The following is a 13,488-nucleotide window of genomic DNA, read 5'->3' as shown; positions in this document are numbered from 1 at the left end:
CAGAAAGAAAAAAATGGTTATTGAGAGAGTTAGTGTAGATTCCATTAAAAGCGTCCGAAACCCAAAAAATTACAAAAAACACTTAAAATGTTTACGCGCCAGGTAGGGGTCGAACCTACGACTTTCTGCTTAGGAAACAGACGCTCTATCCACTGAGCTACAGGCGCTTGATACATTCAATGTGTTATGTAAAATGATTTTAACGACAATGCATTTACCCTAGACTGGGGAGATTTATACCCTTTAATTGTATAAGAATCCATGTCAAAAAAGCGTGACGTCTATAAACGTCTGGCTTCCTTTTTTGTCGCTAGATTTATGGGTATAAAGTGAAATCCATAACTACTATAAAAGCACTAAACATTTGAATCATGATTTCATAGATTTTTATTTTTAGAATGAATCTACAAATTTCACTCCAAAGATCTAGACTAACCAAACAATTCAATTTATGAACCGTTACTCCACAAATTTGAAATATCCAGACCCAATAAACCAAATAGGCCTTAATGTTTTGAAGCCAAAAAACATTTCAAATGTAGATGATGAGCCCCTCTAACACACAAGTTTCATAGTTAATCAACTTGAACTCTTTAACTCTTAAAAAAGGCATTACTTAGAACAAAGGCAAATACTGTAAATAAGTAATTCGAAAAGGTTTCCAAACGCTATTGGTGTGGGAAATTAATTGTAAATATCATGCACATATATTCCAATAAGGTAAATACCATGTACATATAACCATCATTGAATAAATATACGATTCTTAGTTGAAGATCACCTCTTAATTGCAAAGCTTCTGATATCACCTTAAGATCCTGGCATTTAAGAATAATTTTCAGTGTCACCCTCCAAAAATTTTCATAAACTTTAATGCCACTTTCGAAGATTTATAATTTATCAAACAAACCACGTATTATTAACAATAAAGTGAGGGTAATATAAAAAATTTATAAAAAAAAACTAACTGAAGATTAACGGTGTTAGTAATAGTAAGTTTGAATGATAAATGAAAACCTTAGGAATGGTGCAAAAAATTACCACTAATTACTTGGAAAATATTATAGACGTTGTTGGTGTGGGAGATTCTTCCACGCTTAAGGATTTGAAATTTGAATCGACTCGGTTATATTGAATCAAAATGCTTTCATTCCAATTGTGATCCTTACTGTTCAAATCGGTTTTTTTGTTTTCTTTTATTTTTTGCGTAAAAATTATTTTAAATCTTCTACTATATTCTCTTCAAAATCAAATAAAAAAAAATTACATTTAACTCTCCACTTGTAACACATGTGACCATTCAAATTTTAGATTGAATTTTGAACACGATCATTTAAACCCCTGAAATGGGGTAAAATGACCATAATGGTCATGCCTAAATTTTATATTTCTAAAACTGTACCTCCATCAATGCCGCCCATCATCCCTTACATGCATTCATTATTCATAACTCTCAAACTTATATTTTTCAGATAAATATGTATATATATATAGAAATGAAATACATAGAATTTTGGAAAATGACCGTAGTGCCCCCACGGAGAGTTTATAATTTATAGGTTTTTTTGGTAAAAATAGCAAAACTACAGTTATTTTAAAATCGAATGTGATCGATCAGATTATTATTATTATTAATTTTGGGTAGAAATAATAGGATCACGCAAGACCCAACAGAAAAAGGAAAAAAAAAAAAAAAACCAACTAAAATTCTTATAATTTCGAAGGTACTTCTGTAGGAATTTCAAGATTTTTATTTCATCACATAATATCATTGAACACCAATTGATTACTTGGATTAATTCCGGTATAATGTAGATAAAATTGACATGTCTATTTGATATGAATATTGCCATTAATAATATTCTAAAACTTTCATTGTCTTTAAATAATGATGAAGGGTTACATATATATATATATAATAATGATGAAGAAGTAGGATAGCATGGTGAAGAGTTTCATTAATAGGGGTGTAAATGGATAACTCGAAATTTGCTTTCGAATTAGTATCCGCATCCGTTTAGGAATATCCGAATCCGTCCGATTATTAATAGGATACGAATATGGTATATCTCTTTATTACCAAATATTATCCGTCCGATAAAATTATCCGATTAAGTTACTTATTTAGATTTATTATTCTTATTTTTATAAATTTTACCTATGATATGTAACTATTTTTCTAGATTTTCTACTAAAATTAGCTACCAAAATTGTTAAATTCTTAAATTTCAAACTAGCTCTCACAAATAAAAAGGTAAATATGTAAATAGATAGTCAAAAATTTGTATTCTATCTATATTAATGCCCATTTAGAAGAATCTATTTAAGAAAATAACTATCCGATTATAATCCGAATCCGACAAAATCCGTCCGAAAACCGATAGGATATTATCCGAATCCGTCCGAATATAATAGGATGTGGATATGGATATACCACTATCCGATCCAAATCCGATCCGTTTACACCCCTTCACTTTCATATCCCCCTTCCACTATTTCTTTAATAGAAGTTGATTTATCAAAAAAAAAAAATGAAGAGTTTTATATTAAAAAAAGAATTTAGTCGAATAAAAAGAGCAAGAAATCAAAGATTTTTACTTTTATTATTGGAAGAGACGTTATATTTTTACCAGAAAGAAAAAAAAAAAAGAAAAGATGTTATATTAGAAAGTTAAAAGGGCATAAAAGTGATCAACTGGCTCTTTTTTTTGAGACCCTTTCCTCTTCTCTGAAATAACTTACCGTGGTGTGACTTTGATCGATTTGATGGTTGATTTTCATCCGAACGGAAACCGAAAGGTTAGATTTCGCCGGAGGGTTTAGTGTTGCAGTGAGGAGTGGAAAATGGGTTACAAGAATGAAGCTTGTGCGGAATGTACTAAGAAGTGCTTGTTGATCCATGGAAACAAAGAAGCTTCTCCGAGAATTACTTCATTCTTTAAGGTTTTGGTCGGTGATGGCTTTTCTGAAGTTCTGGTATGGTTTCTCTGAAGTTCTGCTTTATTCCTTTTACCATTTTTAGAACTGACAGTTTACAGTTGAAGAATGATTCCACTTACTCTTGTTCCCTCACTTGAAAATTTTCGCGCCCTTTATTTATTTTTCCTTTTCGGGATAGCTTTCGAGAGTTGACGTTTGAGTGATCCCATGTTTCTTCCTCAGCAGTGGGCTTTCTTGGCTTTGCTCTTTCGTTTTATTTTTAGTATACTGGTAACGAGAAACCCCTAGAGTTCGATAGTTAGATGATCGCATAGTTGGAATACGCTTCCTGTGTTTCTGTTTGGCCCTGGATAAAGATTTGATCTAGTAAATTAACTGAGGTATTTATGCTTCTGTTAAGTTTTTTAAGAAGCTTCAGAATGACTGTGATTACTCGTGGGTTCTTTCAAACATTCTTGTTTGGTAATGTGCCGTGATGATTTAGTTGTTGTTCCATGTCTCTTGACTCTCTTCTGTACACTGCAACTGCCACATTTTATTGATGCGATTTGAGATTCCTTGAGAATTTATTGGTTGAGGGTGTGGACGTGTGGAACTTTTTGTTTGGGGGGTGGGGTTGAGATTTTTTGATAGACATGTCAAATGTTCCTATTCTTCTTTGTTTTTATTTTTTGTCTTTGGGTGAATATGCTCCATTTTGTGTTGTCGATGTAATGTCTTGATTATATGGCTTTGAAATGCCTTTATATCAGATATGCCTTGCTGATCATTCTGTTATCTTTATACAATATTTGCAGTTCATGCCTCCTAAATTTGCACGTACGGTTAGCTCCATGCTTGGTTGCAAGACATTTCTGGAAAACTCGAATGGAAAACGTTGGAGAGTCAAAGTATCCACTATTGATGGCTCCTTAGCTTTTCGGCAAGGTTGGGATGAATTTGCGTCCGATCATTCTCTTGAAGATGGACAATTTTTAATATTCACTTACATTATTGGATCGCACTTTGTGGTTCAAATATATGATAAAAGTGGGTGTGAAAAGTTAAATTTCACTCAGAAACTGAAGAGTGGTGGAAAAAAGGCTAAACCTAAGATTTCCCCTGATCATTTGCCTTTGGATGGTGGAAAATCTGTTCCTATGGAGGCCCCTTTTTCAATAATTGATAAAGGTTATATGAATGAGCAGGGCTCAAGTTCAACAGTACCTTCTTCTTCTAATATTGAAATAATTGACTGTGATGATAAAGATGCTGAAAAGACAGTGATAGCTGCTAAATGCACTTCTATTTCTGAGGCTAGCCGAGAAAGATCCAAATCTGATCCAACAGTAGACTGCAAAGAAATTCCGTTTTATATGATTGATAGAGATTTTGCAACTGAACAAGATGAAACCCGGAATGTGCTTTTTGATCTGTCAAACTTTGAAATGTCAAGAGACCAATCTGGGGCCAATCAAGTGGAGAATGTGTCAGTGTCTGTTGGGAAAGAAACATCTTACCCTTATGAGGGGAACTGTCAAAGACCTCAAGCTTCAGTTGGAGAAGGCACTGCCAACAAAAGTCTTATGGCTATTGATGGATCATATGGACAGGAAAGTGTTGATGTACCTGACTTGGAGATGACTGAGATAAACTGCAATGCTGAAGATGTAGACCAGAAAAAAGGGCATGCCCTGCTCATGAGGTCACTGAGGTCACTGCCATGGCAGGATCTGGAGAGGGACATAGTTGGAGAGATAGATGAAGTGCCACCAAATTCCAAAAAGAATTCCTGTTGCCATGATTCCTCTTTGCCACACCAAATTACATCTACAGGAAAGTCTGATGAAAAGAAAGGGAACCCTGATATGTCCAAGACTGTCTTTGGCCAATATCCTCGTTCTATGAGACAGAACATCAATGATTTGGGTTAGTAGGTTTATGTGGTTTTCTGTTTTATTTCTGAAGTCCATACATATTTTCTACTTCTACCCCTTTGTGGTGGCTGTTATTGTTGTTGTTGTTTTAGCATTGTCATTATCAGTTTCATTGCTTGGACTAATTCCTGTGTGGTGAGTAACTGGAGTTACTTGTAGGAACCAAGTCAACATTAAGAATCAAAAGAGAAGAAGATCCCCTTAGAGGAAGCAGTGGAACTGCTCCACGGATTATCACCAAAGTACCTGGTTGCTCTGGTGCTCCAGTTGCATTGGAAGGAGAAAACGGTCAGGCCTTTTGTCTATGTTTCTTTTCTGCCATGTTTTTTTGATTAATTTTTTTTCTCTTTGAATTAATGTATGTATAGAGTCTGTCTTCATCTTTTCTACTTCTATCACATTGTTGTGTCGGTTGTTGTTATTGCTGTTTCTGTCACTATGGTTGTTATTGTTGTTGTTTTTTTTTGACATTCTTATCATGAGTATCTTTTGTTGTTGTTTTTGTTATCATTGTTTTTTGTCATTCTTAGCATGAGTATCTTTTGACTGGTTACTTTGTGGTATGATTGGATTTAATTGTTGTAACCATGTCAGTGGTAAAACTCAAAATGGAAGAAATGTCCCTCACAGGGAGCAGTGGAAGTGTTCCTCAGGTTATCACCAGAGTACCCCGGTCCTTTGATGCTCCAGTTGCCTTGGGAGGAGAAAAAGGTGAGTCTCTTTATTATTATCTTTTGAGCTTTTTGCTTGTGATACCCTTAAGTGGGGGTGAAACTGAAGGTGCCTCCCTTAAGTGCCAAAAATTACTTGTGACTCACCCAAATATTACTAGTTACTCACACATAATGGTTTCAGTTAAATCCCAAGATGAAATGACCTAAATACCCTCCTAGTCAATTTATTAAACTACCCTCGTGTCTCATCACATACCCTACCCTCAGGTGGGTGAAGGGATTCCCCCTTTACCCATCTTCTTCATTCACATTGCCTACTGGAAACCACCCAACACCGCCGCTGAAAACCATCACACGCCTTCCCCTGCCGGCCACCACTGGCCCCAGCTTCTTGCTACTAGAAGCACTCCCTATCGCCAGGAATCTATAAGATTTTTCTACAGGAATGCCATCAGCGGCCACTATTGCAGCCTCAAACCCTCAGTGATAAACTTAGAGGTTACCAAGTTAAACAAAGCTGCATCAAATCTATTGTTTAGCAAAGTGAATCTGAGGAAGTTCCGCATCATGGAAGTTTTGCATGTCTTAACTTGAACAGAAAGCACATTCCTTTCTCTTTCAACTTTCTTGATCTTGTGGAGTAATTTGTAACCAATGAGCACATTTGTCCAAAACACTATTTTGTCAGTAAATTTCAAAATCAGAACGAATTGGTAAAGAGAATCGATTGCTTGCATCTGGCTTTGGCTTGCTTAAGTCTTTCCTTCAGTGGCTCTTCCTTCACCGCTGCATTCACCATTGCTAAATCTATCTCCATCAATTTGAGAACTCTAAACAACTCTGTGATCAATCTCTCTTCCATCGCTCCTGTCAGTATCACTCGCATTGAGGGCATGGTTCCCTATCCAAAGATTATGAGAAGGAACATCCTCTACGTTCGTCTCCTTTTTCCCATGGCTCGACCTAAGGTTTTGATCAGCACTTGTGTTCAATTTGTTTGGTGGTGGCATTGTCAATAACTATAAATAAATCTCTAAAACCAGAAACCCTAGAAAGTTAAGGCAAGCATACGTATGTCGAATTGGAAAAAGAAGGCGAAGGGGAAAAAAATCGTGAATCTGATGTGAGAATGATGAATCGGGTTACTGGAGGTTTCAAAGCCAGAGAAATTAATCTGACAATTTCAAACAATCGAACTGATTAGGAAGTATTCGATCTTGGATTGAGAGGACAAAAGGAAACGGCGGTATCACGACCTACTAAAGGGGTCAGTGGTGATTTCCAGCGGTGGTGGGTGATTTCTAGTGAGCAAAGTGAAGGAAGGAGATGGGTGAAGGGGGATCCCTTCACTCAGCTAAGTGTTGGGTATGGGAGGGTAGTTTAGCAAATTGATATTAGGAGGGTATTTTGAGACTTAACTGAGAGTAATTGAATCTGTTATGTGTGAGTAACTAGTAATATCTAGGTGAGGCACAAGTAATTTTTGGCACTTAAGGGAGGCACCTTTAGTTTCACCCCCACTAAGGGGGGTCACAAGTTAAAAAACTGTCTTTTTTCTTCTTCCGTGTTTGTTGAGTTGCTTTTATGTAAAATCCTTTTTTTGGATTTTAATTGCATGGCTGGATTTTGTTCTTCAACTCTCTACTTCTATCACCATTATGGCGGTGGCTGTAGTTGTTGTTGCTGCTATCCTCATTTTTTTCATTGTCATTTTCCATATCATTGTTTTTAGAGTTGTTCGTCCGTGACAAGTAATTGGATTTTACTTGTAGGAACCAAGTCAGCGGTAAAAATAAAAATGGAAGAAATTCCCCTTGTCAGAAGCAGTAGAAGTGTTCCACAGGTTATCACTAAAGTACCTAGGTGCTTCGGCAGTCCAGCTTCCTTGGAAGGAGAAAAGGGTCAGTGTCTTTGTTATCTTTCTTTTTCTTCTTCATTGTTTGTTTGTAGAGATGCTGTAATTTTGATTAAATCCTTTTTTGGGGGATAATTACTAATGCCTTCTACTATAGCTTAATAACTACCTTATCTCCTTTACTTTTGACGTTACTAATCCAACATTAGGCTTTGCCTGAAATTACTTATGCCCCTCAGCTGTTAAGTTTTGTAAGTTAACTGATGACATGACATCTTTGTCTTTTTCAAAAACCCCAAAATAACCTTGAGCATTTGTTATTATTTAGGGATAACTACTGATGCCTCTGTGCACTAATCAAACGTTGCTCTTTATGAAATTACTATTGCCCCCTCACTTCTAACTGTGTTTAAAAACTGTTAAGGTTGGGTGTGCAGTGTCCATTTGCCCTTAGAATTAAGAAGCCAAAAGGCGATATTGCATTCATTTAGGAAAACCATATAGAGTACCAAATTTGCCCTTTACATTGTAATCATTTTGGATTTCAAAGAGTTGGATCTCAATGAGATGATGTAAAGGGGTAAATAAGTAATAAATAACCTTAGGACTATTTTGGGGGTTTTTGAAAAATGCAATGATCTCACGTCATCAATTAATAAATGGAGCGTAATGGTAGGGGGCATCAGTAATTTGAGACAAAGTGTAAGATTTGGTTAATAATTTAAAAAGTATGAGGGATAAAGTTGTAATTAAGCTATAGTATGAGGGAAAATCAGTAATTCTAACAAAGGCTAAAATCAACAGTACACACCTAACCTTAACAACCTCTTAAAACCGTTAGAAGTGAGGGGTCCAATAGTAACTTCATAAAGAGTGAGGCCCGATTAGTAATTGAGCTATAGTACAAGGGGGGCAACAGTAATTGTCTTTTTTTTTAATAATTTTTTAAATTGGTACACAAATCACTTGAGAGTAATAATTTCTTCACATAATTGGGAATACTAGTGATTTATGAGCAGGAAAAGGGCTGAAGGTAGTTAAGAAAGAAGATGGAGGAATGATGAAAGAAGCCAATGGTTTTGTTATTTTTCTATATTGGAGCAACTTACAGCTTGATACTTTATTTCTGCTTTTATTTTTATTTGATTTATCTAATCAATGCAGCTCTGTGTTTTAATTTTAATTTGTTGATGCATTAGTGTGTTTGACAGGGAATATATTTAAGACAATTAATGAAGAGTCTGGGGAGAAGTTTACTCTTAGTTCAAAAGACGAGGAAAATGCTTATGGATATGTGAAAACAGAACCAATGGATTCAGATGATTTCTTGTCACCTGATTTGATTGACTTTTGCGATTCAGTGACGGCAGTTACGCAGTGTTGGCTTGTATGTCTTGCATTACTACTATTACATTCACCTTTTATGTTTACAACTTATCAAAACAGACTGCTGAAACTAAGGTTCCCATGTCAACCATTATGTTTTTCTGTCTTTTTTAAATATTATTTTACTCAGTTTTTGGGTACAAATTTTATGTTTTGTGTTCTTGGACAGGAAAATCTATTACATTCTATTTTGTATGTTACCTGGGAGGGTAATTTGGTAGGTATGATGTACTATAGTATCAGCTACCTAAGATAGTAATGTAAATGTACAATTCATGCTGCCACCATAGAGTATCTAGTTGCAAAAGTAAGTAACTGACCAAAGGTTGAATGGTGATATTTCATCAGTTCATAGTTGCTGATTTGATGTGTCGCGAGCTATTGCTAAGGAGATAATAAGAGATTTAAGAATTTGGGATGAGTTTGTTCCTCAAATTCTTCTCTCAGCACACATTTGTTATGCTTTTAGAGCTAATGAGTTTTAGTTGATCACAATGTGAATGAAGGTTTGAATCTATCAAAGATGCCTGGTTGTATGTGAAAGACCGAGATTCAGTGGAGTTCACAAAGCTCAGCTACTCTTGCTTCAAATAGGATTTTAATTTTTAACATTGACTTTGGAAGTTACCGGTTCAATATATCATCAGCTCATGGTACTAGGGTTCGCCAAGATCTTGGATTTTTGGTTTAATTTTATACCTTCCATCCAAATCTGGCTTTGATTTCAACCAGAAAATGTGCATCAACCTGGCAAGATTTCCGTTCAACTCAGTTCTTCAGACCGTTCTTGAACCATGAATCAGTTATCATTTTGACTGGTTGTTCTTTGTACTGCATTACCACACACTTGTTGATTTGACGGACTAAATGGATAGATTTTGTGAATTTTTTGAATGGTTTGACAGGGTTTTGGTGTCACAGCAGTCCATGCATGCCAATTCAACCTCTATTTTTATTATTTTTTTAGTATAGAATCTCATTCCAATCTTGTGTAGCATGTATGCTGTACTTCAGCACGTGGTGCGCTCTTATTCCTTTTAAAATCCCAAATTTGATGGTTGACTTTTCATGATATCATACTAAGTTCAGGTTAACTGTCATGCTTATGGACTTACAATCTCATTCTTTGATCAAATGGTTGACCTAAACAAATTTTATATGATTTGTTTTTTTGACAGTGTGACCCATTGTTATCCCTTTTCGTTTTGAGTGTGCATTACATTTCTTTATATTTGGTTTGTCTTCCAGAGTTGGTGGAATTAGAGATTTGAGGCTTAGTGTAATGCTATGTACTGTCATTTTTTCTTCTTCTTGGTTTTCCTTAAAGGTCTGATGACAAACTCTTTGATTTTGCATTTGTAAGATCTCTTTCTGGGACCTATTGATTTTTTTTTTCTTCCTTTTTGGGTTGTGGGGGGGGGGTCCTCACCCTTTTTTTATATGCATTCTAACAAACGTATAAGGCAGGCTACCAAGTAGTTATTCTGTCTTGTCATATTTCTGCCTAGTAATATTTGCAACATTCACATGAATGCAGGAGTTGCCAACAGTTTCAGTTTCATGGAAGGGTAAGTTAAGAATGGATAGGAAGATAGTGCTCCTCCGTGATCCAACAATGAAAGTGTGGCCAGTCCTCTATCATGAAAGACCTGGGTTCAGAGTCTTAACCAGCGGGTGGGAAGCTTTTGCTAAGGCAAACGATATTCAACCAGGAGATACATGCATTTTCGGAGCTGAAAATTGTTCAGAAGGTGTTGTCCGTGTTAATATTGTCAGGAGGTGAGATAAAAATTCTACTTCTCTTTATTCATTCCCCTAGATGACCTGTAAATTTGTGTTGTATGTAAAGTTCAAAATGCAGAGACCCTTTACTTTTTGCATACTTGGTGGACCTAAGTGTAGTATCTAATGCATTGGATGAAATAGTACATGTACGTGCTTATAAATTTCTTTTAACTATTAGTCAAGTCAAAGGGATTTTGCAGCACAATAATCAGTATCTTTTCTTATTACCATAGGTTTGACAATGTCTAGCTGGGATATGCCCAGTGGTAAAAGCCTTCTGACCCATCTTTCCATGAGAATAACTACTGCTTACACCTATAATTGTCATGCATAAGAAATTCAGTACATAGGCTTTGTTTGGTTGCAAGTGGAATTAAAGGGAGGGGAAGTGAAAGTTTCATACTGAAAAAAGAAACCTTTATAATCATTATACCATGTGATTGTATAGCTATTTTAATTTCATATTGTAGTTCGTGATGTACATTTTTACATGTAATGAATATGTATTGATTTGGAATTGGTCATATTGCGACATAAAGTAGAAATGATTATAGAAGTTTCTTCTTTAAGTATGAAAATTTCACTTCCCTTCCGTTTAATTTCCCTTGCAATCAAATGAAGCCTATAGACATTTCATGCTGGGTTTCTTAATTACCAAAGACTCATCAGTGTTCTGTGAAATGATACAAAGTGTCTTTTTATCACTAGATGTACTGTATAGTGAATGGGACTATGGAATCATAGAGGTAAGGCCTGCCAGCTGTCATTCTCAAGGCCTAGGATGGTATTCCACCCCACCCCCCCAAAAAAAAAAAAAAAAAAAAAAAAACCATATTTGATTGGCATGGCTTGTTTGCTCCCTGTTATACCCAGTCTCAGCTGATTTTGGCCAAACTTACTCTGGTATTGACATTGACCAATTTGAACCACTGGTGGCAGTGCATGGCTATGAATCTTGGGATTTCTTCGTAATTTTTACTAAAAATTTGAAAATTCACGTATTACAATAGGTAACTTTACCCTCTAATGCTTGCTATTGTTCTCTTCTTTTTCCAGAGTTGACATGATATAGATCATGAAGCCCCTGCATTGAAATGGTAGCTGGTAGGTGAGTTTTGCTCCCAGGTTTCTGCATGAGTCTTTGATTCTATTTGTCTCTTATGAGTGAGAACAGAACAATGCATACAATTTGGAGCTTCATAACCGAAGTTACCTAACTGGATATTCCAGAACCCTAGCGGAGAAAAGGGGGACTGAAGGGGTTGTACCAGATGATGATTCCAGTTTGAATCTGGGGGAATATTTTGGAGTTGGATGCTGCAATGATGTTCAAGTGGCTGGTGATAGACATTAGTTGGTTTTCCTTCATTTTGGTAATGTTGCTTTTTTGACATTTGGTGATTCATCAACCAAGTACCAAGTAGGTAAATAGGCTACTATCCTTTATGGTGTTAGTGGAGAATGCAAAGAAGATCCTTTATGGCTGGGAGAAGTGTTAGAAAGTAGTTATTATTTTGTTGACAAGGAGATCGACAAGGCCATATGTACCTCACTACTGTATGGTTTACATGAAGTGGCAGAGGTATCTCATCAGGATGTGGTTCCTCTTGTATGACCTGATTTTGGAATTTTATTCAATCCATTTCTTTGTCAGAAATAGATCATCCATTTCTTTCTAGATGTATGACATGTGTCTAACATCACATCAAACGGTTGAAATCTATTTATAAGTCACATCAAAGAGTTGTGATTAAATTAAAAAAAATGATGTGATTTGTAAATGGACGTCAACCTTTTGATGTGATGTTGGGGCACATGTCACACATCTGCAAAGAAATGGATGGTTCATTTATGACAATGACAGGATATTAGTCCAACTTGACTCCTCTCATAGTAGACAAAAGGGGGTTTAAAATAATAGACTTACCCTGCCTAAAAAACTTTGTTGTTTAGAGTGGGAGAGGGAGGGAGCTTTCTTATGTGACTTTTGGATGTAGAAGAGGATCTTGATCCTCATGACACTAGGGTGTTTCCCACGCCTATGGAGGTGAGAGGTGGAGATGGAGATGGATTTTTCCTAGGGGGGGTTGTTTTGAGTTTGGATCCTTCACGTGGATGGAGGAGAATTTTCCTAGATTTATGGCACGTGTCTAATTTGAAATTAAATTTTATGGCACGTGTCTAATTTGAAAATAAAAATTTTTCTTTTTTTAAAGAAATACTTCCAAAATATAAGAATTGAAATATTTTATTCTTTTAATTAAAAAAGATGATTTTGTTTTTAGATTGAACGTGTCATCAATCTTATTTTGTGTGGATAGAGAATCAGACTCCAAATCAATAGGTGGGCAAGTGGTAAGGCATCTATGATGCCTTGTGTGTGCTCTTGTTGTCTTTGATAGAGGTGTAGCAGTTACACGGTTGAAGGTTATGTATAATATTAATTCTAAGATAAAAAATATTATGATAATCTAATTTGATTTTATGTTTATTTGATTGATTTTTTTATAATTAAATGAATATGGTAGGTATTTCACATCATTAGAGTGTTTGATTTTGTATCTTTTTCCTTAAAAAGAAAAGAAAATATGCTGTTTTGAAGGTCTAAATAATATTTTAATTTATTTTGGAATGGGCATTAACATCATGGCCTTGTTAATTTTCCACAATTAAATCATTCCTCAGTTTGAAAATATATGATTGAATTGCAAATACTCCAAAGCAATTAGTGAATGGATATCAAGAACTGTTCAACCACATTAAAAGGTTAAGTCTAATAACAAGACCTTGTCCAACAAAAAAGCAGATGCTTTCGTCCACGACTGTCTTTTTCCTATTGCTTCTATTAACAACACAACAAACACGAAAGAACAAAAAGAAATAAACCTTTTTATCCCAAAAATCAGTAGATAATATTTTGGTTAGGAGCTTT

General features: G+C 35.5%; 1 protein-coding gene and 1 non-coding gene across 5 annotated transcripts; one reads left to right on the top strand and one right to left on the bottom strand.

Moving 5' to 3' along the window:
- Positions 1–94: 94 nt before the first annotated feature.
- Positions 95–167, bottom strand: TRNAR-CCU (transfer RNA arginine (anticodon CCU)). Its single transcript has one exon. It is a non-coding gene; the product is annotated as a tRNA-Arg (tRNA).
- Positions 168–2,712: 2,545 nt separating this feature from the next.
- On the top strand, positions 2,713–12,287 carry LOC149020086 (B3 domain-containing protein Os01g0905400-like). 4 transcript variants are annotated; one of them, XM_089148127.1, is made up of 8 exons: positions 2,713–2,976; positions 3,738–4,848; positions 5,016–5,144; positions 5,487–5,567; positions 7,303–7,431; positions 8,585–8,772; positions 10,309–10,550; positions 11,613–12,287. In XM_089148127.1, the coding sequence occupies exons 1-8, from the start codon at positions 2,845–2,847 to the stop codon at positions 11,626–11,628; spliced, it is 2,028 nt and encodes a 675-aa protein (XP_089004253.1). In that variant the 5' UTR covers positions 2,713–2,844; the 3' UTR covers positions 11,629–12,287. The 4 variants fall into 4 exon arrangements, with proteins under 4 accessions (XP_089004253.1, XP_089004250.1, XP_089004251.1 ...); XM_089148124.1 differs by having other exon boundaries at positions 5,451–5,567; positions 11,613–12,285; XM_089148125.1 differs by having other exon boundaries at positions 5,451–5,567; positions 8,597–8,772; positions 11,613–12,282.
- The last annotated feature ends 1,201 nt before the right edge of the window (positions 12,288–13,488 follow it).

This window comes from Hakea prostrata, chromosome 3 (assembly GCF_041222555.1).
Source record: "Hakea prostrata isolate BN-2017 chromosome 3, UWA_Hpros_2, whole genome shotgun sequence".
NCBI classification, from domain to species: domain Eukaryota; kingdom Viridiplantae; phylum Streptophyta; class Magnoliopsida; order Proteales; family Proteaceae; genus Hakea; species Hakea prostrata.
This window is presented reverse-complemented; position numbering and strand designations above follow the sequence as displayed.

What these genes read in the sequence shown, in the direction of transcription:
- LOC149020086 (XM_089148124.1), top strand. Translation starts at nt 2,845, where the DNA reads ATGGGTTACAAGAATGAAGCTTGTGCGGAATGTACTAAGAAGTGCTTG. An exon ending in ATGGCTTTTCTGAAGTTCTG is followed by an intron (nt 2,977 to 3,737) that starts GTATGGTTTCTC and finishes CAATATTTGCAG; the next exon opens with TTCATGCCTCCTAAATTTGC. An exon ending in CAGTTACGCAGTGTTGGCTT is followed by an intron (nt 8,773 to 10,308) that starts GTATGTCTTGCA and finishes ACATGAATGCAG; the next exon opens with GAGTTGCCAACAGTTTCAGT.